The following is a 25,507-nucleotide window of genomic DNA, read 5'->3' on the forward strand; positions in this document are numbered from 1 at the left end:
TTGAAACTGAGGCATTTTAACTGTTTTTGTGGGAAATAGTAGCCCTTTTTAAATTTTCTGGCAGCCAATTTTCTAAAGATAAGTTGGAAAGTTGAAACTGAATTGAAAACAAGTGGAGCATTTCACAAGTAATCAGGATAAAGAAATGAACAATCACAGGGACATTTCAGATGCACACCCTTTCAGATGTAAAGAGGATCATCTGTGATAAAACACACCTAAAAATGGAGGAACAATGTCTTTGGATTCATGTCTTTAATGACTTGAATATGCTGAGGATTGGTAGTAATTCACCCACAGCTGCAGTTATGAATGAATCTGCTGGTGTGATTCATTTAACTCTGTTCAGCATCAAATACACCTTAAATTCACTTCTGTCTGTGATGCCAGGATGAAATTGTTTAACGAGTGGTGCCATAAACATCACATAAAGCACAAGATTATATCTAACTAACTAAACAAATGGCACAATGAATGAAATGTGAATTTTCACGTGGTGGAGTTTGACATCAGTGTTAGCATGAGCTACGTGTTAGCTTATATCCTCCATTATTATTTACAATTTATCCATTTTAAGATCAAGCCACCAGCAAACACACGCGTGTACGTGAATGACGTGATTTTAAAGGTTGTTTTATAATGTTTTTGTGAGAGTAACTGACCTGTAGTTACGATCCGGGATCAGAGTGTTTGTTTCCGAACGGACGTGTTTTCAATGTGACACAAAACACAAGGACGTCATAGTACACGTCGGTGTTTCGAATTAAGTTGTATCTGTGCTAACTAGTGCCACCTTCCATTCAAGTCCCTTGCTGCTGTTCGGAACAGTAGATGTTAAAAACATGAGGGGAGCGAGTTTGAATAGTTTGAGCGTTCAACTCAAAGCGGATTTTTCACATCTGCTGTCATGAGCAACAACAAGGAAGTATAGGTACGTTGGTCATCAGTTAACAGGGAAACCAGTTAATCCGAAACACCGGAAAAGACTCGAAAACCCTCACAGCGGATTTTATGCAGAAATCTGTGAATCTGTAAATGTTGATGCAGTGAAGCCCAAATAAATCTACGCAAGTTTCTGCCGAGGCTTCACGTGAAGTTTTGTTGTTTTGGTGCCACAAAGTGGTACGGACTCACAGGAAATCCTCTTCTGGTGCTGATCTTCCTCTTTTCCCTGCAGCACTGCAGCTCAGCCTCCTTCAATTCAAACTTCGCTCCAGCAGTTTGTACATTTTAGTTTCTATACGAATCAACGGGGAATCTCTGCTGTTAATCTGCAGCTCAGCCTCCTTCATGTCAAAGTTTACTCCAGTAGTTTGGCCCAAAGTCATTTTATTTGGTGACTCCATCACACAGGTTGGTTCCTGCTCTTATTATGTCATAAATCTAATAAACTAGTCACTTTGACCGAAAACTACTATGCTGTGGTCTCTTCCAGTTCTCGTTTCAGTCTCATGGCTGGGGTGCAGAAATTGCAAACAAACTTGCACGGTGAGTACATCCGTGTGTGTGTGTGTGTGTGTGTGTGTGTGTGTGTGTGTGTGTGTGTGTGTGTGTGTGTGTGTGTGTGTGTGTGTGTGTGTGTGTGTGTGTGTGTGTGTGTGTGTGTGTGTGTGTGTCATGGGCGAATGGAATATATGCAGTTAAATTAAACGTAGGATGAATCAGTGAACAGGTTTTACTCAGTGTTCTAATTCAGGCTGCATGATTTATTTTCATGGTGATAAACGTCAAAACAGACTGAACTGCAATAAATAATGCTTCCATGCATTGTGCATTCACGCTGTGCTTCTAAACAGATGAGTTCTACTGAACTAAACTGTAGAGAATAGATCATGTTTCACTTCATTAGTTTAACATCAAATCAAACCTGCAGAAAACAGGACAGAAGCACAGAAATCTGAGCAGTTTCCACTTTGGAAACTCTGCCGGTGAAACTGCAGAGACAGGCCTCCCTTTAAGAATCTCCTTAAACTCACCTTTACAGTCACACTTTGAGCTGATGGCGTCTTTTAAACCCCCACTGCTCACCCCTCCTGATAATGTCACGATGCATGACATTTTGTTCTTCATTCCTTCTCTGGTCAAAACACTTTGTGAATTTATTTCTTATCTATCTTTATAAAACCATTTAGAACGAGACAGCAGTTCATTACTTGTATGCTGGGTTAGTGTTTTAAAATCATCGTTAGTGGCTGTGAGGATAATATCATCACTTATAAAGTATAAAACTCAAACCATTAGCAAGTCATTGATGTAAATTTCAAATAGAAATGGATCAGGAAGAGAGCCCTGAGGTACTCCACAAAATAGTATAGATATATATGAAATAAACATAAGTATGTGTACAAATTAATTTCTATTGTTTAAATAATTATCAAACCATTTGATAAGCTTGGATGTAAGAACATTATGTTTAACCTTTACTGACCGCACTTTCTCTGGCTTACTTGCAGTCACTCTCATCTTGTTCTTATGTGTATCGTCTCCTCAGGAAATGCGACGTTGTGAACAGAGGACTGTCGGGATACAACTCCCGATGGGCAAAGGTCGTTCTCCCTCGTCTCCTCGGCGGCCAAAACTCCGCCGAACACATCGCAGCCGTGACTGTTTTCTTCGGAGCCAACGACTGTTCACTGGAAGGTAAAACTGAACATCCAGAGACCAGCAGAGAAGAACCAGCAGATTCTACTAAGTGCACGTGAAAGGAGGAAGGATCTTCTTCAAAATCATCACACTGTTGGCAGCCGCCATTTGATTTAATATATACGTGTAAAGCACATTCCTCACACATACATAAAGCTTAGAAAATGATAAACTAATGAATCAAACTTAGAAAATTTGGATTTCAAAGTTTTGAAAATATGCTCATAAAACTCTATAAACCTTGAAATACTACTTAAACACATGAATGTGAGTATTTTCATCAAGCAGTGTGACTTCTCTCTTGTCACTGTTATTCAAGAAATATCTTAGAATTTTAAATATGACGAGTTCGTTTCTTTGAATATAAAAAAGCAAACTTTATGAATGTGGACGTTTGTCTTCAGGTGTAAAATAAGTTTGAATAAACGAAGCTCTTCGACGTTAAAGTCGTTGCACTGATCACCTGTGTGCAGATAAAAACCCGCAGCAGCACGTTCCTCTGCAGGAGTATTCGGAGAACCTGAAGGACGTGGGGAAGCTTCTGTCTTCGGCTGGCGTCTCCTCGGACAGAATCATCTTCATCACTCCTCCTCCTCTTCACGAGCCGGCGTGGGAGAAAGAGTGTCTCCTCAAAGGTGAGCGCCGAGCCGCGGCTGGTTCTGGCGGTTCCTCTCGGACTGACGTCGGGCCTCGGTGTCTCCTGCAGGAAGCCCCCTGAACCGCAGCCATGCTGTGGCGGGGCAGTACGCCGAGGCGTGCGTCCGAGCTGCCGGGCAGGTCGGGGCAGACGTCCTCGATCTCTGGACGCTCATGCAGAAGGACGGGCAGGTGAGTACGGCGCGCTTCAACGTCCATGTGGTCACCGTCTCCTCTTCATCGTCCACCCAAACCTGGACAACTTCCCATCTCCCCTGCAGGACTACTCGGTGTACCTCTCCGACGGGCTGCACCTCTCCGAGCAGGGGAACCAGTTTGTGGCTCAGCACCTGTGGGGGCTCCTGGAGAGCCGAGTGGCCGACCTGCCCTTCATCCTGCCCTACTGGGGGGACGTGGACCCGTCCAGCCCGGAGAGCAGCCTCCTCCGGGACCAGTGAAGGAGAAACAGCCACTACCAGAGTGTCCAATCAAACCACACGTCAAGGCTGGAAAAGCACAATAAAGGTTCTTTATTGGAGATGTGTGCAGGCAACTTCAGCAACAAACTCTTAAAAAAAAAAAAGGAAGAAATATACACATCTGATATGATGCTCGCATTCTTTTTCACATCCTGCAGAATAAAAGTTTACTGTACAATCTTCCATTTTCCTTCTTGACCTACAATTTAAGAGCAGTGAAGGAGGCAGCAGGGAAGAGACAATAAAGGAAACATTGGCACGGGGACCAACAGGAGCGCTTCCACCGAGCACCGGGGAGTTCAACATGGATTCAGAGTGAAGGTGAAGGGCGGCTGCTGGGAGTCATCTTCATATTTCTACACAGAAATAAGTTGGAAGCAGTGAGCCACACGACACTAAAGGCACCGCGTTTCAGACGGAGCTGATATCAAACACCAGCGAAGCGCTTCAATGTTTAAAGTTGCGCCGACAGTTAAAATATATTTCATACTTAGAACACTACTGTTTCCTCGACACAAATATCACACACGCTTGTGGTTTGTAGGAAGGAAATCCTCTAACACAGTTCAAACATAAAAAAACTTGAATTGTCCAGTGAAACGCTCGAAGTGCAGATTCGAGACTTTTAGGTTAAAGTCACAGTAACCTCGATACAGGCGCATCGAAAAAAAACAAACGTTTTAATCGTGATTCTTTAAGATGCACCCGATTATCAGAGCGACACGTTTCCTTTCGTGGGGAATAGTTCAGCTAGTTAAACATTTGGTCCTCTGTAGAAACTAACAGCAGTTGCAGTGAGGACACTTTAGTGCACAAACATTCAGACACGCTGGTCAAACCAACGGGAAGTAAAATCATTTCTCAAACCTCTTGTGTTTAACTAAGATTCACACACTCGGCTATTCAAACAGATAATTACCGAGTTTCAGGAACGTTTTTGTTAATGAACATTTGAGCTGAAGGAGGTGAAGGAAACTCTAAGACTCCTCACGTGGAGACCTCCAGATGCCGCCACGGCCTCACCGCCGCTTCAGCACTCGGTTTCTTTAGTGTCGACGCAGTCCTGCCTCTGCAGGCGCCGCCGCTCCCGGCCCGCCGGGCTCTGCTCGGTCAGATCCTCGTAGGAGGATCTCGTAGCCGACGAGCAGGCTGCGGCGGTTGTGAAATCGTCCGACGGCGCCTCCTCTCCCGGGGGAGAGTCGCTGCTGGTGTCCTCCTGGATGGTGGCCATCCGCAGCCCCCCGGCGCTGTCCGGGGTGGGGGCGGAGCTCGTGCCGGGGGCCGGGGTACTGCTGCTGCTGGCCATGGGAGGGGGAGGGCCCAGGGCCTGGTTCGGCGGCGGGGGGCGGGAGGAGTGCGCGGTCCGGCCGGCGGAGGAGAACGGAGCAAGAGGATGATGAGGCTTGACGATGCGAACGGAGGCTGATTCGAGGTTGCTCAGCATTTCCTGACCCTGTAAAGCAGAACCGAGGTGAGACGGAGGTGAGGGGGGGGGGGGGCGCCGGGCTCGACTGAGGAGGAATCCATTCCCTTTTTACTCCATTCTGATTCACTTCTCCTACAATTTACACACATTATCAAAACCCTCCACGTATTTCTACACGGGAAGGTTCAGTAACTATCTCCAAAAACACCCACTGAGCTCAGAGATGAATGAGTAAACAACCTTTCCAGCTGTGGACATTTTGAATTGTCTTTCAGAGGAACAACTATTAATCATGGCTGCACTCCATCCTGCGTGTTGCCTCGGCTTCAGAACGCCGCGGCCAACCGCAATGGAGTCCAGCCATCATTAATCTGATTCACTGCCTCTGTGCGCGTCCTGCTCCAACAAGTCAAAATGTCTGCTGTGAGAAAGGTCCAAAGAGGAATGTGACCTCAGTCTGAGGACGACTGGACACGGTGCTGACGGGAACGACAAGGAAACGGCCGCCTGGAAGACGTGGCCCTCTGCTCTCAACAGCAGCAGATGCAAACTTAAAATACTGACACACACTGCGCCGGATTTCACAACAGACAACAGAAGTGCAACCTGTGGGCTCCTCGCTCTGTTTGAATACTCCCAGAATGCAATCTTGCTCTCCTGAGGTAATTTCTGATCGAGTGCGGCCCCCGCCTGGGGCAGAGGAGCACGCTTACAGCGCTTCAGGTCTTCTGCAGTTTGAGCCTCGTTCACTTTCACACGAAGGTGACTTCGAGGGCTGCAAGCGTGCGGCGCGATCAGTGACTACACCAGGAAGTAAGAGACTGCAGGAGTATCCCAACGGGCCACTGACCATGCAGCATCATGGACTCCATGGCAACGCAACGCATCGCAACACCAAGCCGCGGCACAAACACTCACCTATGGCGGGAGCTCTACTACAAACTTCCACCATCTGCTGCAGTTCCAAGGCAAAGAGTGACGGACAGGCCGTCGAGAAAAACCCAGAGAGGCTGTTACTGAGGGACCATCTCACCACCGCTCAGTGCAATCGTAACTTTATCTCACTGAATCGACTTAGACGCACCACTTTACACGCTACTCCAGGATTTAGAAGAGCAAATTTGACTGGAAACCAGCTGACATTGATAAAAAAAAGCTTTATATTGAAACTACAGAGAAAAGCGAGTACATCCATAAATTATTCTTCTATTTTGATTCCACAAATGCATCATTTTTGTTATAAACATTTTTAGACATTATATATATATAACTATGGCACAAATTTGACCGTTTTAGTAGTTTCAGACGTCTGGACTTTGACAACCTGATTGAATAAGATAGTATTTGTTTTTAAGGTCTCTCATAAACTCAGCTAAAAAAAGATCAGATTTCTTTAAACAGTATTCATTTATCATTGTTTGATCCGGTTTCAAAATCAGACAAATGTGGAGTTAAAAAGCAGTAAGTCGATCCTACTTTTATTCCAACTGGTCATTTTGTTGAGGGTTTTATTATTTTTCTATGTGACAACATATTGAGATCCAGAAGTTACTTGAGTAATGAAAACGTCCCATCACAGATGTTAATGTGTGGAAGAAGTAACGGGTAACAGGGCAGGGTTAGTTTGTTAGTGGCGGCAAGGCAGAACCGTACGGGAGGGGTTGAAAGATGGAGGACTTACACTGGGGGGGTAGTAAATACACTTTGTGTTTTCCTCGTACTGCTGGTCCAGTCGTTTGTCCTGAAACACAAATACAAGAAATACAAATCATGTTGTGTTAACACACGCAGATCTTCCAGTATATTTCTTACGGCCATTAGTCCCTCATCATCACATCAGAACATTTTGTTCCAGACCTCAGCTTCCTGGAGGTTCCCAGGTTTTCTAAACGTGGAATGGAAGGCAGAGCTTTCAGCTGTCAGGCTCCTCTCATGTGGAACCAGCTCCGTTTCAGTCAAGGAGGCTGAACACACACTCTACTTGTAATATCAGACAAAAACTTTCTAATTTCAGGCTGGAGCAAGTCAATAAGGACTGTTTTATTTAGTGAAGTGAAAGAAATTCACTCCTCATACATGTGTGTCACTGTTCCATGTTGTTTCTCTCTGCTGCACTGTGTGTTTCTTCTCTGTTCTCTCACTCTGTCCCATCCTGCAGTGTCTCTGTGTCTCCTCCTCAAATCTAATTTATTAACTTGCTGTTTAATGTCAACTTGTGTTGTTCTCCGTCTTTTCTCTCTTATCATCCCTCAACCAACCACAGCAGAAAACTTCCACCTCTGAATCTGGAAGTCTTTTTTCCCGGGTGAAAAAGAAAGTCTTTCCTCCTCATTCCGCTCTGTTTATGTGGGATTGTTGGAGCTTTTCTTTCCATTTTATTTAAATGTAAAATCACAATATAAATAAAGAGAGAGTGACTGCAGCAGGTTCTTACCACACAGTGAACCAGGATGCTGAGAGGAATCCAGAAGATGAGCGAGAAGACCACGACTGAGCCGACGATGTTATCGGCCAAGAACTTCCCTGGTGGAGCGAAAACAGAGTTAAAGAGACAAAACACTCGTCTGTCAAACTACTGATCGTGTGTCATTTATTTACTGAATGTGTTAATGTCCAGTTTGTCGATGAAGTCCCACAGTCTCTCGATCACATCCTGCACCTGCTTCATGCACTTTCCCTGTTTTAATGAAGCACAGATGAATCAAAGGACCGTTATCAAACCGCATGAATGAAAAGACAAAGGTAAAGAGAGCAATAAGACTTACGCCTCCGTCACAGAAGCCCACTGTACAGGGTTTTCCTTTGCGGAGGAAAAGGAAATTGCCATCAGCTTGGACGAAGGGAGAGCAGGTGCCATCTTTTCCTCTACAGCAGACTTTACAGGAGTCGTTCGTCTCTGCAGGAAACACCAGACACATAAAGAAGAGTACAACACCACCGAAATGAACAAACCGAGATTTTATTCTTTAACGTTTCTTTTTGGTCATAAACAAGCAGTAAGTGAATATTACTAGTAAACAGTCTTTTAAAAGTTTAAAGGAAATCGGCACATTTTGTTTTGAGTTCCGCTGCTCTGCAATGATTCCGAGATGAGAATCATGTTGGTTCCTTAGAAAAACCAGATGTAACATTGCACTCTGACACAAAGTCGGTGCACAGCGAGGGTGTTTCTAGTAAGGCTGCTTTCGGAGGAGGAAATGAAAACGTGTCACTCAGCACGCTGGCGTTTCCTTTACCGTTGCATGCACAGGACTGGAGGTTCTGCATGGCCTCACAGAAAGGGTTACACTCTCCGTTGTGACAGCGGCCGTTGTCAACACACACCATGTTGTCAGCTGCGTTTTCAGGAGGAGGGCACTGACTGCTGTTACCTGCAATGGAAGGAAGTATTCTCACATACTGACAGGGTTCAGGGATTTCTGCCTCTCTTGGGTTGCGCCAGCAGGGGGCAGTCACCTGTGCAGGACGAGATGCCTTTACAGGTCGCACTGATGGGTTCCTGGCACCTGGTTCCTGCCTGTTCAAACATGCAGTTCCTGCAGCATGGGCTGTTTCTGTCACTGTGGAGGTCCAACCATCCAGAGTTAAGAGGATAATTACATTTAGTAGACGTTCCGTTTCTCTCTCTGCTGGATCTCATACCTGCACTGCGCGCCGTGTTTGAACTTGCAGTCTGCGGAGCAGCAGGGGTCGTCGTTCAGGTGGAGGAGGCCTGGGTCGCACTCCTCCCCCTCCTCCACTCTGGAGTTCCCACATACCTTACTGTTCCTCTCCTTGAAGCACACCGGAGCCTTGAAACGAAGCGTCTTTCCCACCGAGATCTTGCTGCAGTTTGAGAAGCGCTTTGAGAGAAAAGAAGAAAATGAAGGCCACATTTCAGGAGCAGTGACTGTTTAATGCCCAAATATGAAATGACAAAGTTCACACGTCACATTGTAGGATTTAAGTAAGTAGTGTGATTTAGTATTTAAATGAGGTGTTTGTTCTTCACTTTTAAAAGTTACAGGAGAGAAAAAAAACACTGTTCGCCTGTGAAACTGCAGCTGAAGTCAAATCAGCAGTTGAGGGGAATTGTGGAGGAGGGGCATTACATTTTCTGTCTGTCATTTTATTTCACAGGAACAACTGTGACTCAGTCGTCAAGCCTGCTCCTTTAGAAACACACTTTATATCACACTTTATACCGTTACCTCCTCTGAGACTCTCACATACAAAGACGTTGCCGGGACAGCAGCACTTCAGCTTTCATTTGTTCACGTACCTTGTTGTTCACATGGTCTCCGCTCACAGCGATAGGGTACATGACGAACTTCCCCCCATGGTCGTCGCTGGGAGCGCAGTACGGGATGTTATCGGGATCGTGCTCCGCTCCGAAGTTATGGCCCAGCTCGTGAGTGGTCACTAAATCAGCCTCCTGGAGACGACACGGCGCGTCACATCCAGTCAGAAACATCTTTACTGTCGCATCGGAGGCGTCTTTAGAGATAAATACCAGTGAAACAAGTCAAGTCCTGAAAGAGCCTCGTCAGAGCCTCCGCTCAAACCACAAAATCATGTTTTCAAACTTCACTGGAGAAAGAATGAGAAACATCTGAGGCCACGACGAAAAAAACATTTCAATTTAAAAAATAAAATTTCAAATTTCGAGTTTGAAATCAAACAAAAGCGTATGCAATCTAATCCACACACTAAATAAGATATGAGCTGATGGTATTGCAGCTTTTTCAATAGCTTGGCTCTCAATATAACATAAAGACCAAATAAAAGTAAGCTGAAGAGCCAAAACGAGACATATTATTACAGGAAATCCACATGAGATTCACATTAAGTTACTGACTTGAAGAAGAGGCACAAGCACATTTTGTGAAAATGTATCGACCAGGGTGAACTGATTTGAGCTGTAAAAAATCTTCAAACTCAAATTTTACTCAAATTTTAATTAAAACCTGAAAAATGCCATTTCAAATGTAGTTTTTCGATCCAAATTTAGCTTCTAGTGGCAGAAAGTGAATCGCATTAAAGAGCACAATGCAGTAAAAAGGTAGATGAAATGATGTATTGGTTGTACTTAAAGGCACATGAAGTGAAAAATAGACTTATTTCACTGAGTTCCTCAGGATTACAGCTCCTTTATTTCATCTGAGCTAAATAACCATCGAATTCTGGAGGTATTTTCATACTGAACCTGAATGAAGCCAGTGATTCAGTGGAAGATCAAACGTGAACTGAGACCTTTGTGAGGATGGTCTTGCCGTAGTTCTTGGTGCTGGTCAGACCCGTGTTGAGATAACTGGGCTTCTTCACAGAGTGAGACGGGTAGTACGCTGCAAACACAAACAAACATGTCAAGAACGTTTGTTTTTATTCCTCCTCCTCATTCCAGATCAATGTCAGACTAAAGGACGTATGATTTCTACAATGTGGAGAATGTGGGTGGAATCACAATTCAGAGGCAAGTAAAAACACGGGAGAATCAAACGGTGGCTTTTTTTTTTTTTTTAACATTCTGCTACTTAAAACAAAACCTCATCACTTTCTGTTTTGTTTTTTTCACTGTAAAAGTAACTCTGGTGTAACAGTCTTCATAGCTCACGTCTTGGGCAGAGGCCCCCCAGGGCCAGAGGCTTGGAGGGGGCCACATAGGCGAGCCCCAGCGTCCCCTCATCAAAGTCCTGGTAGGTGAAGAGGTGAGCCAGACACACGGTGGAGGCGTTGTCGGCGATGTCTGAGCTGAATTGCTGGAGAAAATGAGCAAAATGTCTGATATCTGTATTTCTTATAATAGTATGAAAGCACAGAACTGATTGATTCACTTTTTTTCTTTAAATGCAGAAACCCGTAGCACGGTCGATCGAATGAACTGCAGTGTTACAGCAAGTCTGATGACGCAGACTCGCAGTTCTCAAAGAATGTTTTCATATTTTCTCCACTAAAATTTACATCGCCCTTCACTACAGTCGCCAAACGTCAAGTTTCTGACCGCCGCACTTTGACCAAGAATAAAAACTGTTTTTACTGTTGGAGTTGAATAGGAAGCTTGAGTCACTGAGGTAAGACTCAATAGCTGCATCATCTTCAGTTTTTAAATCAAATGTGTTTCGAAAGTTGGTCTGGAAATATCTGCGTTGATCGTATTTGCTGCAGAGCCCATCAAAGATTCAGAGTGAACCTTTGTCTACTTCTCTCCGGTGTCTTCACAACCCGTTGCTCTTTAGCGCCCAACAAGTGGCTTCCTGAAGATGTCCCAACGTTATGAGCAAATAAACATTTTTATCTGATTTTTGATGTTGACTTTATTGCATAGCTTCAACGTTCAGGAGGCAAGTGTGGCTCTTTAACTAAAAACAATGGTTCAGCAGTTTATCAACAAAGACTACGACGACAAGACGCAGTGAGAACAGAACGCTTTTGACTGCTTACACGACAAAAGCATCTTAAGTCACTGAAATTGGCAATCATAACAGCTAAATTTGTTAAAACTGAGATAAAATGTCAAACTTAAAGGTTTATAACACGACTGATCAGCTTAAACTAGTGAAACTAGTAAAATGGCTTAAACTGTTAAATACAGTTTTAATAATACAATTTTATTAAGGGCTGCCATTAATGCAACAATTGTATCATTTTTCCAAGTAATAAAGCCATAATGTAGTAAGATTTTGCCAATACAGTAATAACTTATTACCAGATTGAAGTAGCATGAAGAATTCGTTAACTACGGCCGATAATATAATAATACATAATCAGGGCTGCATTTTTTGGAAATAAAAGGTTGTTTTTTTTCCGGGTTTCTACAGTTTGCTTATCAAAACTAAATATTGTGGATGAAAAAGTCATATTCATTTATTGAAGTCACAAACTCATACTATTTTATCTTATCATTGACAGTTATTAGGTTTTTGGTTGTTATATATAATAAAATGTAAACAAAATGTGGATGCAACATTAAGTGCAGTCTTACGAAACAAATTCAATCTTGATAAAATGATATACAGTGTGTTAACTTTATTTAAAGTCCAACATGTTTTATGGATTCGCATTTATTTGCTGCTCAAAAATGTTTTTTGGTCGTAAAAACTGATTCATGTCTTGTCACACACTACGTGCGTGCGTGCGCCTTGCTCTGCGTCACGTTCGTACCTCCAGAAGCCTCTTGACGTCCCAGACCTCCTTGCCCTTCATGGGGCTGTTCTCCATGTTGTAGTGCATCCAGCCGCTGCCGGTGTGGCCGGGGGGAGGCCTTGTGGGCTCTTTGTTGATAATCATCTGAAGACGACAATAAAAACACATCTCTTAACTTTTCATCGCTCAATAAGATTCCATTCAGATTTTAAACTGTGTGAATTCATCTGGAAATAATATGAAAAACATTTCGTGTGACCTGCTCCAGGTATTAAAATATAAAACATTACATTTATGTGCAGACTCATTGCTCAGCTGTGACAAAATAAAGCACACAAGGTTGTCAGATGTGGACTAACCTTGGATCTGAACCAGTTTTATTGCAAATATATTATTTGTAATTGGATAATAAGCAGTTTAGTTGGTCAATAAAACATTCAAGGGTTTTTATTTCAGTCTCTTAGAATTTCCTTTCGGTAATGGGATTAAATGCGACACAGTGCAAGCCCCTCTTGACATTTATGGTGAGGAAAATTGGAAAATAACTCTAAGCAGCTAAATGAATGCATATCTTTTCAGTGAGAAAACCCAGGACACACAGTATGACAAACAGTGTCCCCATTCATGCCCAAAGCCAGCGGAACAAATTAAATTACCCTCTGAGGCACACACAAAAGCTTTCAGTTCCTCCTATAAACGCTGTTCTCTGACTGGTCAACACACAGTCTCATCTCTGCCAGTGACACCATTTAAAACAAAGCTTTGCTGCAGCTGAGAGCAACTTCGTCTGCAGGTCAATGGGTTCACAAATCAAACTCGTACTGCATTGTACTGCACTGTACTGCACTGTGCTGCATTGTACTGCACTGTACATACCTGGTGGATCTGGACCCCGTAGCCTTTAAATTCATCATCCCAGGTGGTGTTTCTGTAAATGTCATCAACTCGATCAATCAGCTCGATCTGGGTTGAAAAAAAGAGGAAGTAAGACAGATTAGAAGTTATTTCTTCTACTGGGACATAAAGAATTGACCGATCCAAGCAGAAGGAGCTCCATCTTTATCTAAATCTACAACTGCTGATGCTCACAGGTTACAGCATTTAGATCACGTCACTCGCCCGGACCACCCTCCATGAGCAGGGACACGCCCCTTTTTAGTGTAAGTGAATGCAGGTCTCCACTTGCATCATTATATTTGTATGTCCCTGAACTGTTTTGTCCATATTTTCACACAGATGAGTCACTTTTGCTCATTCAAAAAAAGGCAATTATCATTTATGATCACCAACTTGTTGCAAAGAAATATAAGTTTGAGATGTGGAGCTGAAACATCTTAATAAAGAAAATTATAGTAAAATATGGCAGAGGGTTTACTCTCTGAAGCAGGTGTGAAGATGTCATGAATAATTCCCACCAGGTAGTTGAGTGTGACGCTCTCCTGTCCACGACCCATGTGCTCGAAGAAGCGATAATCAGCGACCAGTAGGAGCGGGCAGGTATTCTTCTTGTGGTCATGAGCGCGTCTCTTCTCTCTGTGGTGGTGTCCTGAAAGAAAGAAGCCACAGTCTAAACACACAACATGAATCCTGTGTAGACTTGTAGAAAGGCTGATGTTGCACATAAGTACATCACAGAGTTTAACAACCAGGCCACGCTCCAGTATCCCGCTGTTAATTGCCCTCATTTTCATATTTAGCAACACGTCTTCTTTTTTTGTTTGGTTGAGAGCTGATTAGATTCTGCTTCTGCACGGGACAGACTTACAGAGTGGTTCACTTGACGGTTGTGAAAAGGTTTGAGCGCATGTTAGGAAAGAATTAGGTCTTATGTGTAATGAGGAAGCGGCAGAAAAAAGAAACTAAAGTAGAAAGCACAAAGTTTGATTCATTATTCACCTTGCGTTTTGGTACGGGTCACTCACACCCATAAATAACAATAGAATGGAGGCTGCAGTAAAGACTTGGAGTAAAATATGTTCAACAACTTGAAGGTTTTGAGAAGAAAACAGAAACGCTCAGGACCTCCTGACTGATTGTCTGTTCTCACAGTTTCACCTGCTACTGTCAGCTCACTTCACTTTTCCAACGGCCATCGGTCTGCTCAGCCACTGTAAACAGGTGTGTCAATGCTTGTATTGTATGAATGTTTGTCATTGATTTACTGCCGGCTGCCACTATCTGCCCCTCTGGGACGATAAACTTCACCTTGACAAATAAGCAATATATCATGATATTGTGCAGCCCTCCCTTTTCTTTACCCTGTATGCCACGAACTGTGATCCACTGTAACGTGACAACTTTCTTTTAGAAGGAGCATCAACTTCTGCAGCAGTGTGAGCAGCAGTAACTCTCCTCTGCCGGATCGGGCCAAACAGGAGAGGGCGTTCACTGCTTTTCCACCGCTGGCCTCATGAGAGCTGCAACTTCCGAGATGCTTTGACCATTTCATCCCTCAAATCCTTACTATTGTACATTTTTCTTCTGCTTTGATGTTAAAATGCTCCCTGATACATCACATTAATGAAGAGACACTGTGTTATTCACTTCACCTGTCAGTGGTCTGAGTGTTATGGTTGACTGCTGTATGTTACAATTCCCACCTTAGGGAATGTGAGCTGGCCTTCAGAATACATTATCATGTGATGCAATGAAAGGTATTTAATGAAGGATTCTTCAGTATTAGCGCAACAATTATTCAGGAAGCCTCCACAGCAACCAACTGAATTCATCCTTCAGTGGGAGCGAATGTGTGGAAAAAAACACGGGGAAACTCTTTGAAGGCATCCAGAAGACACCGATGAGAATAAAGCATGTCTGCAACAACAGACAATCATACATAAGCACACACTGGGGCCTGTATGAAACTGCTGCAATCTATTTAATAAACTGGACGTGATCGTGAAGCCACATTTCATCATCTAAAGACACAAAAAAGGGAGAAATGTAGAATGAATGTAGAAAATATCTGTTGTATGTGCGGAGATTGGACAGTGAGTGAACACAAAAGGACAACAGGAAGCAGCATTTGGAGCATTACATCACACAGCACACTTGGCTCCACACTAGTGAGCAGTGTGGGAGTGAGCCGCTCTGGCTCCTGCAACACGCAGGATGAACTCGGTGATGATGCAGTCTCAGCTCATTGGGCCGTTAGGCCTGCATGAATTTGTATGCCTCCCCCATACGAACCTTCACCTCAACTCATCTCCCAGATGAGTTTCTCTCTTTCTGTTGTTTTTTTTTTCCCCCGGACAGGCAGCAGTGGAAGGTGTTTCAGATCCTCCTCCAGCTCATTAAAACTGCAGCCTGCTTTACCGTCCCAACACAAAGGAATCACAAGGCTTTGGCTTTTACATAATATCTACTTGTCAGCACTGTGGATGTGCAGAACGCAGGATCGGCTTCACAGTTGAGAAGGCTTTTTAATAAAGTGATTGCTGCACAGTCTAACACCCACCTTCTTTGTTTCACCACTGCAACCTCCTCCTTCCTCCTCTCCACCTTAAACATTTGCTATCCTCCCACTGTTTTTCACTTACTCCTTCCCAGCTACCAAGAGCACAAACCTGAAGGCTGCAATCGATGCAAACACAACCACATATAAGCAGAATTCACAGCAAGGTAAACGGACAGCTGAGCTCACCGTTCTCCTGGTCCGCCCCCTCCTGCCACGCAGACTCGCTCCTGGCGGCCGGTGGCAGAAGCTCCTGCGTGTCTGCGTGGACGTAACCACACACTTTTGGAGAGGCGATGCGGCTTAGATTCTTGATGTCATCAGAGCGATAAACCAGCAACCTGCCATCGGTTGGGGCATCAGTAAACCTCCACAGGGGCTGAGTGAATGAAAAGAGACGCATTAAGAATATATAAATATGTGACGCCAGGATTAGTTTTTACCTTTTTGATTTTAGAGAAGAAATAATGAAAAAATAATAAGTGGACGGCTAAACTGTGGTTCACAGGATTAAGTAAAGTAAAGCCTAGTTTTTATTCCACGGCCTCCCACACGAAAAGCAAAACACACAATCAATAACAAACTTAGAAATGAAGCGCTCTACGCACGGTTCCTGAGCTAATCTGAAGATCAAATGAAGTTTGGAGGTCTGTCGCTGTTGACTCTGCAGGAAGTTGACGACCACTGCATGCTATGAGCGTCAGCGTCGGCTGACGCGCTCCGTGGTTTTTCATAGCTGAGTTGCTGTTGTTCCCAATCGCCTCCACTTTGTTATAGTTCTACTAACCGTTGAGTGTGAGAAAACTTTCACAGCTGGAATTATTGATCAGGTGGCATCCTATCACTGCGCCACGCTGGAATTCACTGAGCTGCTGAGAGCGACACATTCTTTCACTAATGTTTGTAGAAATAGTCTGAAATCCGAGGTGCTTGGTTGTTATACACCTTTGGCCATAAAAGTCATTGCAACACCTGAATTCAATGATTTGGACAGCCGAGCATACACTTTTGGAAATATAGTGTTTTTTCGTCTTATTTGTGTCTGGTACGACTTGGGACAGTTGCTCACCTCTACATTGTACTCGGCTTCATCAGTCAGAATGTGAGCAGAAAACTCGTCTCCGTCTATATGCGCCTGCACACGGGAATTCTCCTCTCCTGAAAAACACACAATGAATGAATTACCGAACATGAACTGGCCCGTATAATGAGTCTAAACAGGCCAGGATCTGGGAAAACTTCTTCTTTCTTCTTGCATTCTCTCACCAACAACATGTCCCTTGAAGTAGTTCTGAAGCTGCACGTCGTAGTTCTCCTCTATCCCGTTTTTGCCCACAAACACAGCTTTGAAGTGTTCAGTGAAGAGATCCGTGTTTGTGGTCAAGTAAAGCTTGAAATTCCTGAGGAAAAAAAAAAAAGCATTTTGAGTTAATGCTAATGAAAAGTTTTTGATATTTTGCGAGATGACACACTGATTTCTTTATTTTTACATTTACCCAGGTTTTATTTATAAAAAATTATATTTCCCCCTCGACATTTACAAAAAAAAAGATTCATTGACACGGACCGCCTGGTTCGAAGCTACTATGAACATGCCAAACCTGTAGGGGGCAGTGTAACGAGAAGCATGAATCCATGATAGCCAATCAGAATCCTGGAAAAAACACAATGTCATGAATTGTGACGTAAAGCTCCTCCCACCCCCTTTAGATTCAAACGGAGACACACAGTTTTGCTAAATTTCCACTGTGGCCAGAGTTTTCAGGAATCGTCGTTCGTGGTGAGTCGTAGCTGCGTTTATACGTAAATTCAAACACAGAGAAATATCAGTTTTACCCGGGTACGTGTAAACGTGGCCTCAGTTTTGATAGTTTCACTTTACTTTGAAGTAGAGTTTTTTCCAATCAATCAGATGGATCAAAGTTACCGTAATTGAAAAGAAGGTTAACACACGCTGCCTGGCAAATAGGTAAGAACCTCCTATTGGATAGTTACTGAAGCTGGCAACAAGTTATTTAACCCCAACTGATGCGAGGACCAGCTTCTCATTTCAAAAAACAACCAAGTCTAAAGACAGCCGCTGTGGTCGTGGAAAAGATGTCAGTCTGTTTGAGAAGGGTCAAATCATTAACGCGTATCAAGTAGAGAGAACATCTGAAGAGATTACTGAAACTATTGAAATTGGGTTAAGAACTGTCTAAATCATTGAAAACGGGAAGAAATGTGGACGGAACAAAAATGCTAACTGATGGTGATTGGCCATCACTTAAACATTTGGTGAAATCAAATTGCAAAAAAAATAAATACAACTTGGAAGCTTAATTGGGATGGTAAAAACATTTCCACACTCACAATGCAAAAGGAAATCATAAGATAAGATAAGATATCCCTTTATTTATCTCGCATGTGGAGAAATTTGCAAATGACTGACTCAAATGACTGAACAGCTGTGTCGCCTGGGGCTGAACGATTTTGGAAAATAATCTAATTGAGATTTCTTTCCCTCAATATTGCAATTGCGATTTAATATGTGATTATTTTTTCAAGGTCCTCTTCTCATGTATTTTTCAACAAACAAAAGCAATAAATCAATCTGTAGTATAATAAACAATATCAGATTTATTATACATAAATTGTTCTTTCTTATAGGCTAGGCTTATGTTAAGATAAAGTCAAATGAAGCATGTATTAATATGAAAGACAGTTTATTTATCTTCTACTTCAATTACAGTTGTAAACTTACTAAATACTGTGACTTGCAGTCTTGTAAGCGTTCACCACAACAAGCCAACCGCTTGTCCATTGTGCTTATCAAATCTGTAAACCCAGGTTTGGTCACTATACTAATGCAGGGCTGGACATTAAGGATTTTGAGCAGTTTGCTCGTCTACATTGCAGTAGGGAAGCACCGATCCACGTTTTCTCACTTCCGATCCGATCCTGATACTTAAATTTGTATATCTGCCAATACGATTCTGATACCAGAGCTCTGTTTGCTTTAATATTATTATCATCATTATTGTTGACTTTAAATGAGGCTGTAACAAACTCCTCTCTACAGTAAAGTATGAATCGTACAAATGTATGCATGTATTCTCTCAAAAGACAACTTGAGGTTAGTATAAAGTCAGAAAAGGAAGCAGTACAAAGTATTTTTGTTCCATTTGGACAATGTGGGTGTCTGCGAGACGTCATCATCTCATAATAAACTAGTTCTATCTTTCAAACCTCCGAATCACTTTATTAATCCCTGGGGAAATTATTTAGCAACGCAGCTCAAACAGCAGTGTTTCCAGCTCCAACACAACACAAATGATTGGGACTATTTTCATTACGTTTAGCACGGAGTAGGATGCAGCTTCACGGAGGTGTGAATTGACTGCTACAGCGGAGGAGCGAGTTGTTCATTGTTTTGATGCCGCGGTCAGTGCCGTTCTCCTCTGCGAGCTGGAGTTTTAAAACTGTGACATCGCACAGTCGCAAATAAATCTGCTTGCTCATGTGTATTTGTTGGGTTTTTCTCTTTTCTCTGTTAAAAGTACCTAGAAATGACTGTGTTGTATTTGGTGCTATATGAATAAAGTTCAATTGAATTGAATTGAATTGACGTCTGTTGACAAAGCGACGGCCTCGCTGTACAACTGCTTTGCTAACATCCACGTTTCTGTTGCTTTGTGGTGTTTTGAGTATAAAATCCGTCCAAACAGCAACATGTTGTCATGAAAAGTTGGATAGCCACAGTGCTACTTCCTTGTTCTACTCGCTGGCTGCAAACTGTGAACTGGATTTCCTGACTCATTACTCCACGTCTCATTGAGACCCGCCTCCCTTCAGGAAATCCAGTCCACAGTTTGCAGCCAACGAGCAGAGCAGCAACAGGGAAACACTGTGGAGTCGTTTCAGCAAAGCAGCAAAACAGCAAAGCAGACGAGGCTTCATGGATCAGAAATCTCCGCAGGTTGGATCGGAAATTTCCGATCCGTGAATATTGGAACCCGATCCCGGATCGGATCGGCTCCATCCCTAAAAAGCACTAGTCCGTTCGGGCAAGCTGGGCAGATGACACGCACAGGATGCACAAGTCGTCACGTGACCAGATCACGTGAGCAGTCAAATCGCAGCCTTAGAAAATCCCGTTTTATCATATCGCGATATTATCGCAAATACAATTAATCGTTCAGCCCTAGTGTAGCCTGAAGAAAACCAGTAATCAGTGAAGCTAAGCTGGGAAAAAAAAAAAAAAAAAGCTCCAGTTTGCGAGGGAGCATAAAAATTGGACTGAAAGAAGGTCATGTGGTCTGATAAGTCAAGATTGAGTCTGTTCCAGAGTGATGGTGCATCAGGGAAAGGCAGGCAGAAGAAGTGCTGCTCCCATCATGCCTCGTGCTACTGTACCAGCCTGTGGGGGCAGTGCTGTGATCTGGGCTGCTGCAGTTGGTCTGGTCGAGGTTCAGCAACATTATGACCCCAAAGAATGCGGTCAGCAGACTGCGTGAATACACTGAATGACCAGGGGCCTCATCTATAAAGGTTGCATCTGCATAAAACGGGTCCTGAAAGATGCGTACGCCACTTCCCACACAAACTTTGTGATCTAAATAAAGAAACTTTGCGAGAGAATGTGCACACTGGTGCACGTTGGAGCTTGCGCGCACACAGTTTGGAGATGAAACTGGCAGCGCTGATGGTGTGGTGGTGAATTGAATTCATACATTTAATGTCATCACATATCCTAAAATAGGGCGGTGGATAGAACTGATAGATTATCAATTGTGACAAGGTGTTACAATTGGTGCAACAGTTCCAGCCACACCCAGTGGACAAACCACCCACACCCACACCCACACCCACACCCACACCCACACCCACACCCACACCCACACACACACACACAGACACACCCACACACACACACACACACACACACCCACACACATTTCCACTCCTCATGAAAGGTGTTGCTGAAGTTGCTTGTTTTCTGTCATAATTTGCTCAAACTCTCAAAATCATGTTCCTCTTTTGTTGTTGCCTCTTTGTTAATTCATGTTCCTGCTTCACGTTACTGTCTAGATAGAGCTGCTCAGGCTGGTTGATCTAATAACAGTTGGAAAGTACTTGGATCAGTATGATAACTGCAAATAATATATGTTGCACGAACAAGGGTATTGTATGTTACCCCCCCCCCCCCCCCCCCCCCGCCCTTCCCTCCCCCTCAATCTCTCTTCTCTTCTCTCTCCTCTTCTCTCCTCTCTTCTCTTCTCTCTCTCTCTTTGAGCGTTCCCCCCGGTCATGTACGGCAGCCATGCCAGCTTCTAATAAAGGCAGCAACAGGAGGAGACTCCAGGTCTCTTCCTGTTGCAAGAGCAAAAACTGTTCTGACTCCGGAAGGCTCTCAATCACATCATATTGTTTGCCCAAGCTGCCGAACAGGACAATGGGAAAAAAAAATTATTGTGACAAGGTGTGTAACAATCAGTGTGATTTCTGAGTAAGCATAGAGGTGACAGTCGTGCTGCACTTCGGATGCGCTGGCACTGTCATGCGCTCGGGTGCTGGGGACAGACGACCTTCTCGTCAACCAACGCTTCCAACTCTAGTGACTGAGGACACAAGAAGAGGTCCACTGAGCCTTTTCACAATTCAAAGTTCAAGTATTTAATTTATACATTTAATAAACAGATGAAACTTTATCGGTCTTTGATTTGACCATTTATGATCCAAGGTGGGCGTGTTGAGGGCGGGATAGGACCTGCACAACCTTCCAGGTAGACTTGTGATCTATAAAAGGAAAGTGCGTGCAGATGTGCATAAGCTCTGTTTTACAAATCCAAATATATAGCACATGCTATCTTCAGGTTTTGGGCACACGTACACTTGTAATATAGATCCTACTCAATGTTTTGTAAATGTAGCCCGTTTAATCAATCCTGATTTAGACAAACACGTTGTCAACCAAAGTTTTGTCAGAGAAATAAAGCCTCTTTTTTTTTTTATTATTTCCTGCTTTTATTTGTAGTATTCATTAAAATATATAAAGTCTGAGAAAAATATGCTTTGTATGTAGATATTTTACACAGGTAGGCTGGATAGAGTACCTTCAAGTGGAAATGAAAATCCATGTGATAAAGTAACAGACTATGAATAGATGTAGAAAAGATTGCGTTGTACTTTGATTTGTAGGTACAATTTAAGAAATGTAACTTTAGTACATATCATCAGAGGTATGGGGTTATAAGGTAGGGATTAAGCCTCTGTAGCTTTTGTCTGCACAGAAATGTGAATTTAAATTCAGGTTTTCTGAAGTTAATTGGCGCAAGTTGGTTTATCTTGTGTCATTACTCCAGAGAGCACAGCAGCTTTTCTTAAACAAAGAGGTGACAGATAAGCACAAGTTGGGTTTTTTTTTTTTTTTTTTTAGGTAGAAGCACAAATGAACCGCTTAAATGACAAATACACAATCCAATACTTTTCCGATGCAAAAATAGCATTGTAAATGTTTTCAAGGTACACTTTTGGGATCGGTTAGTGTTCGTTCTGCTCAAAGACTAAAATGTTTCTCATTAATTCTCAGAGAGGAATGTGAATCTGCTGAGTCAATCGTCTCACTTTCAGCCATGTCTCCACCACAGTGGCAGGAAAAACTGAGATCCCTTTGGACTTTCATACTTTTTTCCATTAATTGGTCATACAATGTGTTCCGATCCCCATCCAAGTCAAACGTTTAGACAAACACAACGTGGGGTGGGTGGAATAAATGGTACGCAGTAGAAACAACATGAATTTGGCCAACGATAGAGATTTTGATTATATTGGCCAAACGCAATTGTGCATTTTGATGATGTCATCAAGCTGTGCATGTTTTGTTCGAAAGCATCATGGCAGCAGCTGCAAGAATTGAGTTTACAAGGGAGGAATTTGTGTTTTACAAACATGTTACTGTATTCTTTTTTTATTTGAAATATCTTCATCTTTATTTATGTTATTGAAGAATTTTGTGATACATTGATTGGAAAAAGATCCGTTACACATCTTAAAAATGACTTGAAAAGTTTGGTATTTTCTTAAATACATTTTGCACAACAAATGTTTTTAAAATGACATTCCACACGTTTTTGAAGTGTGTTTATTCTGCTGCAATGCATCTGGTATGCGAGCATGTTCGAAAACAGTCGTTTTGGCAAACACAGTGTACAGAAGAAAAGAATATATTGCAGTATATATTGTTACCGCACGTGCTGCAAATCATACTGCAATATAGATTTTTATCGCCCACACTGAACCTTAAACCGCACAAACAATTATATTTATGTCTTCATCAAACATGTCAGAGATGCAAATCGTTGCCCACTTCTGCGCCTCCAGCCTGCAAAATGGTTTGGCACATAGGGCCGAAATATGAGAGAGTTTAATCTGATGGGTTGATTGGATAGGTTTCATGAATGCCACTTAGAGATATTTAAATTCAGGTTCGTGTTAGTATGGATGTTTTGGAAGCGTGCGAGAAATCAAATGCAAGCACAAAGCAAGACGAAGGCGACAAATTTGTTGGAAAACAACACAAATGAAAAGCGGATGTGTGTTAAAATGTGGACTTGACAATGAATCCTCAGTGTTTGGCTACCTGGGCGCTGAGAGGACCAGTGGATAGGGGTGTTGCCATACCTGTGCAGAGCTCTGAAGCTCACCAGCCGCTCCAGGTGGGACTGGGTGTGGACATCCCTCTTCCTCACAGAGTGCAGCTGGAGGCCCGACAGCGGCAGCACCTCGTAATCTGACAGGAGGGAGTTCAGGGCGTCTGGAAGACACGAAGAGAAGAGTGTTCAACGAAGAAACAGAACACGAAGAAATTAAGAGTTAAGAGTATCACAATCAGTTCAGCCAGTACAATCCTTCAACCTGACAAATTACAACACTATCCGGTACCTAGTCAGCCTCTTTTATAACACGGAATAAAGAATAAGTGTAATTTATTCAGGATGCGGCAGTAGCTGTGAAGCTAACGCTAGCTTCGATTAAACCGCTCAGTGGCTTCTCACCAAACTCCGGCTTTTCTTCGTGACTCTCCTCCGGAATAATTCGTGACTTTATCGCACCGCTCACCAAACAAGGAGCCAGAAACGTGATTAAGAGTAAGCTCCCCATGTTGAAGCAGCCCTGTCGGCTACACAGAAGCTGTCATTATCACAAAAAAAGAAAATATTGGAATAACAGTAGCTAGCGGTGCAAGCCGGAAGTGGTCCGGGTGGAAAACATCCGCTTTCAGCACAACGCGACTCATACAATGTAAATATATCTTCTTCTTTTTTTGCTTACTGTCTCAGTTAAATTGGTCATTGAAATGTCTTATGCACCCGAGTCAGATTTTTCTCTCCCCAATCCATCCAGTTCTTTGTTTTAAAAAAAACTCATGTTTGATCTCTAAACCTTCAAAATATTTGTCAATCGCAGAGTGACAAGGCAAGTCAGCATATGTACAAATTATGTTATATTATGCCTCTATACTATATATGTTGTCACTTATACGTGGTAAAATGTGTTGATTGACCATTATCTTTTTTTTTTTATATATTTGTGCCATGTGTAGCTGAAAAAACTAACTCTAAATTGGATTGATTTTTCTCCCTGGATTTCTGGAAAAGTTATAGTATATTATATTACATTACATTATGACATTAAAATATGGAGGCTTACGAGGTGAACGCTGACGTATCGTCTGGTTATGGTGTCTCAGCTGCTGCCATCCACCCAGACTCTGTCGTTGGCTGCAGGGACACAAATCGCAAAGCGGGTTGTCAAACCGTTTGCAAAAGCACTTACTAATAGGTTACAAACTGCAAGAAACACTAAACTGAATAAATATTTCGACCTGAGGAAATTGATGCAGGGTTTAAAGAAAAATGGTAATTTTTCCAAGTACAAAAAGCATGTGATGGTTTATTGAACTGTGAAGGAAGAGGAAACCCAACTTATTTCTAGGATGCAGTGAGCTGCCACAGTATAGTGTGCCAGGGAGCTGATGGAGGTCAAGGGTCGTGCCAGGGAGCTGATGGAGGTCAAGGGTCATGCTCAGGGACCCACGATGGTGACCTGTCCGCTGTGGGATTTATACCGCCATACATCCAATCCCAAGTCCACTTTTCTAGCCTCTGGGCCACCACTGCTCCAGGTCAGAGGGAATCTGAAGTTGAACCAGAGACTTCTTGATCTGCAGTCAAACACTCAACCACTGCAATATGCCTGATGAAGTGTAGTCATGATTCAGTTATGACACTTGGTTTAAGGCAAAGATGATTGTCAATGATGAATTTATTGGATGTATACAATATATAAAAAAATGTGTTTGAGTCAATTATAATATTTACAGTAAAATGAAAAGGTTTTGAATGATATTGACCCTAATGGCAGCGTTTCCAAAGTAAGTAAACATTCAAACAAAAGTGTGACCAGTAGCAGAACGAGCTGCACAGGTTCCAATATCAGCTCTGAAGGAACCTTGTGCATTGGAGGAACAGAAACAACTGACAGAAAAGGACAAATGAATGTTTCGCATTGGACCTGTGGCTCCTATCCTTTTTCTTGAGCACTCATATTTTCCTATTGTAGACTCAGCAACCCACAGAAGCTAATGTGAGTCACTTCAGACAACATCGTTACTGATGTAGATTTAGGAAGGTATCCTTATTTGTCAAAGGTTCATATCCCCACGATAAAGGTGAATGTTGACATGTTGATAGGAAACAATGTTCT

General features: G+C 42.8%; 2 protein-coding genes across 5 annotated transcripts; one reads left to right on the forward strand and one right to left on the reverse strand.

The window, feature by feature from the left end:
* Positions 1 to 719: 719 nt before the first annotated feature.
* On the forward strand, positions 720 to 3,938 carry iah1 (isoamyl acetate hydrolyzing esterase 1 (putative)). 3 transcript variants are annotated; one of them, XM_080479715.1, is made up of 7 exons: positions 720 to 931; positions 1,178 to 1,353; positions 1,436 to 1,488; positions 2,492 to 2,640; positions 3,117 to 3,278; positions 3,350 to 3,471; positions 3,561 to 3,938. In XM_080479715.1, exons 2-7 carry the CDS (start codon positions 1,291 to 1,293, stop codon positions 3,735 to 3,737), a joined length of 726 nt encoding a protein of 241 aa, XP_080335841.1. In that variant the 5' UTR covers positions 720 to 931; positions 1,178 to 1,290; the 3' UTR covers positions 3,738 to 3,938. The 3 variants fall into 3 exon arrangements, with proteins under 3 accessions (XP_080335841.1, XP_080335840.1, XP_080335839.1); XM_080479714.1 differs by having other exon boundaries at positions 720 to 1,353; XM_080479713.1 differs by having other exon boundaries at positions 741 to 1,353; positions 3,149 to 3,278.
* adam17a (ADAM metallopeptidase domain 17a) lies at positions 3,794 to 24,011 on the reverse strand. Of its 2 annotated transcripts, XM_080479711.1 has the most exons (20): positions 23,797 to 24,011; positions 23,423 to 23,555; positions 17,027 to 17,160; positions 16,830 to 16,918; positions 15,950 to 16,139; positions 13,722 to 13,852; positions 13,183 to 13,269; positions 12,325 to 12,450; positions 10,778 to 10,922; positions 10,417 to 10,508; positions 9,446 to 9,598; positions 8,827 to 9,026; positions 8,641 to 8,744; positions 8,421 to 8,555; positions 7,950 to 8,080; positions 7,783 to 7,861; positions 7,619 to 7,707; positions 6,866 to 6,925; positions 6,103 to 6,136; positions 3,794 to 5,211 (listed from the first exon to the last, which is right to left on the reverse strand). In XM_080479711.1, exons 1-20 carry the CDS (start codon positions 23,900 to 23,902, stop codon positions 4,805 to 4,807), a joined length of 2,625 nt encoding a protein of 874 aa, XP_080335837.1. In that variant the 5' UTR covers positions 23,903 to 24,011; the 3' UTR covers positions 3,794 to 4,804. The 2 variants fall into 2 exon arrangements, with proteins under 2 accessions (XP_080335837.1, XP_080335838.1); XM_080479712.1 differs by lacking the exon at positions 6,103 to 6,136.
* Positions 24,012 to 25,507: the final 1,496 nt, after the last annotated feature.

The sequence above is a fragment of the Lipophrys pholis genome, assembly GCF_963383615.2.
Source record: "Lipophrys pholis genome assembly, chromosome: 14".
NCBI lineage: Eukaryota > Metazoa > Chordata > Actinopteri > Blenniiformes > Blenniidae > Lipophrys > Lipophrys pholis.